The sequence below is a fragment of the Nestor notabilis genome, unplaced genomic scaffold (genome assembly GCF_000696875.1).
Source record: "Nestor notabilis isolate BGI_N333 unplaced genomic scaffold, ASM69687v1 scaffold27652, whole genome shotgun sequence".
In the NCBI taxonomy this organism is placed as follows: domain Eukaryota; kingdom Metazoa; phylum Chordata; class Aves; order Psittaciformes; family Psittacidae; genus Nestor; species Nestor notabilis.
The window spans coordinates 6,430-6,663 of record NW_009918282.1 but is presented as its reverse complement, the minus strand read 5'-3'; the positions used below and the strand labels follow the sequence as shown (position 1 = coordinate 6,663).

The window sequence follows — 234 nt, the reverse complement described above, 5'->3', positions numbered from 1 at the left end:
GTCACCCCCGCGGTCCCCTCCCAGTCCCCACCGCCCGTGCCTGGAGAGGTCCTCAAGGTACAGTTGCTGGGGTGTCCCCCCCAACCTGGGGGGATGAGGGGATGTGGAGACCCCTCAGGGTTCCTGATGGTTGGTCTCATCCTTGCAGGTCCAGTCCTACCTGGAAAACCCCACCACGTATCACCTGCAGAAGTCGCGGGACAAGAAGGTTCAGGCTTATCTCTCCGAAACCTA

General features: G+C 61.5%; 1 protein-coding gene across 1 annotated transcript in view; it reads left to right on the top strand.

Annotated features, from left to right (window-relative positions):
- The window catches only part of TFEB (transcription factor EB), a 3,070-nt gene that overhangs the window by 133 nt on the left and 2,703 nt on the right, over positions 1 to 234 (top strand). The window contains 1 exon segment of the mRNA XM_010009642.1: positions 1 to 57. This exon segment is cut by the window's left edge and continues 16 nt beyond it. Coding sequence (XP_010007944.1) covers positions 1 to 57 — 57 coding nt within the window.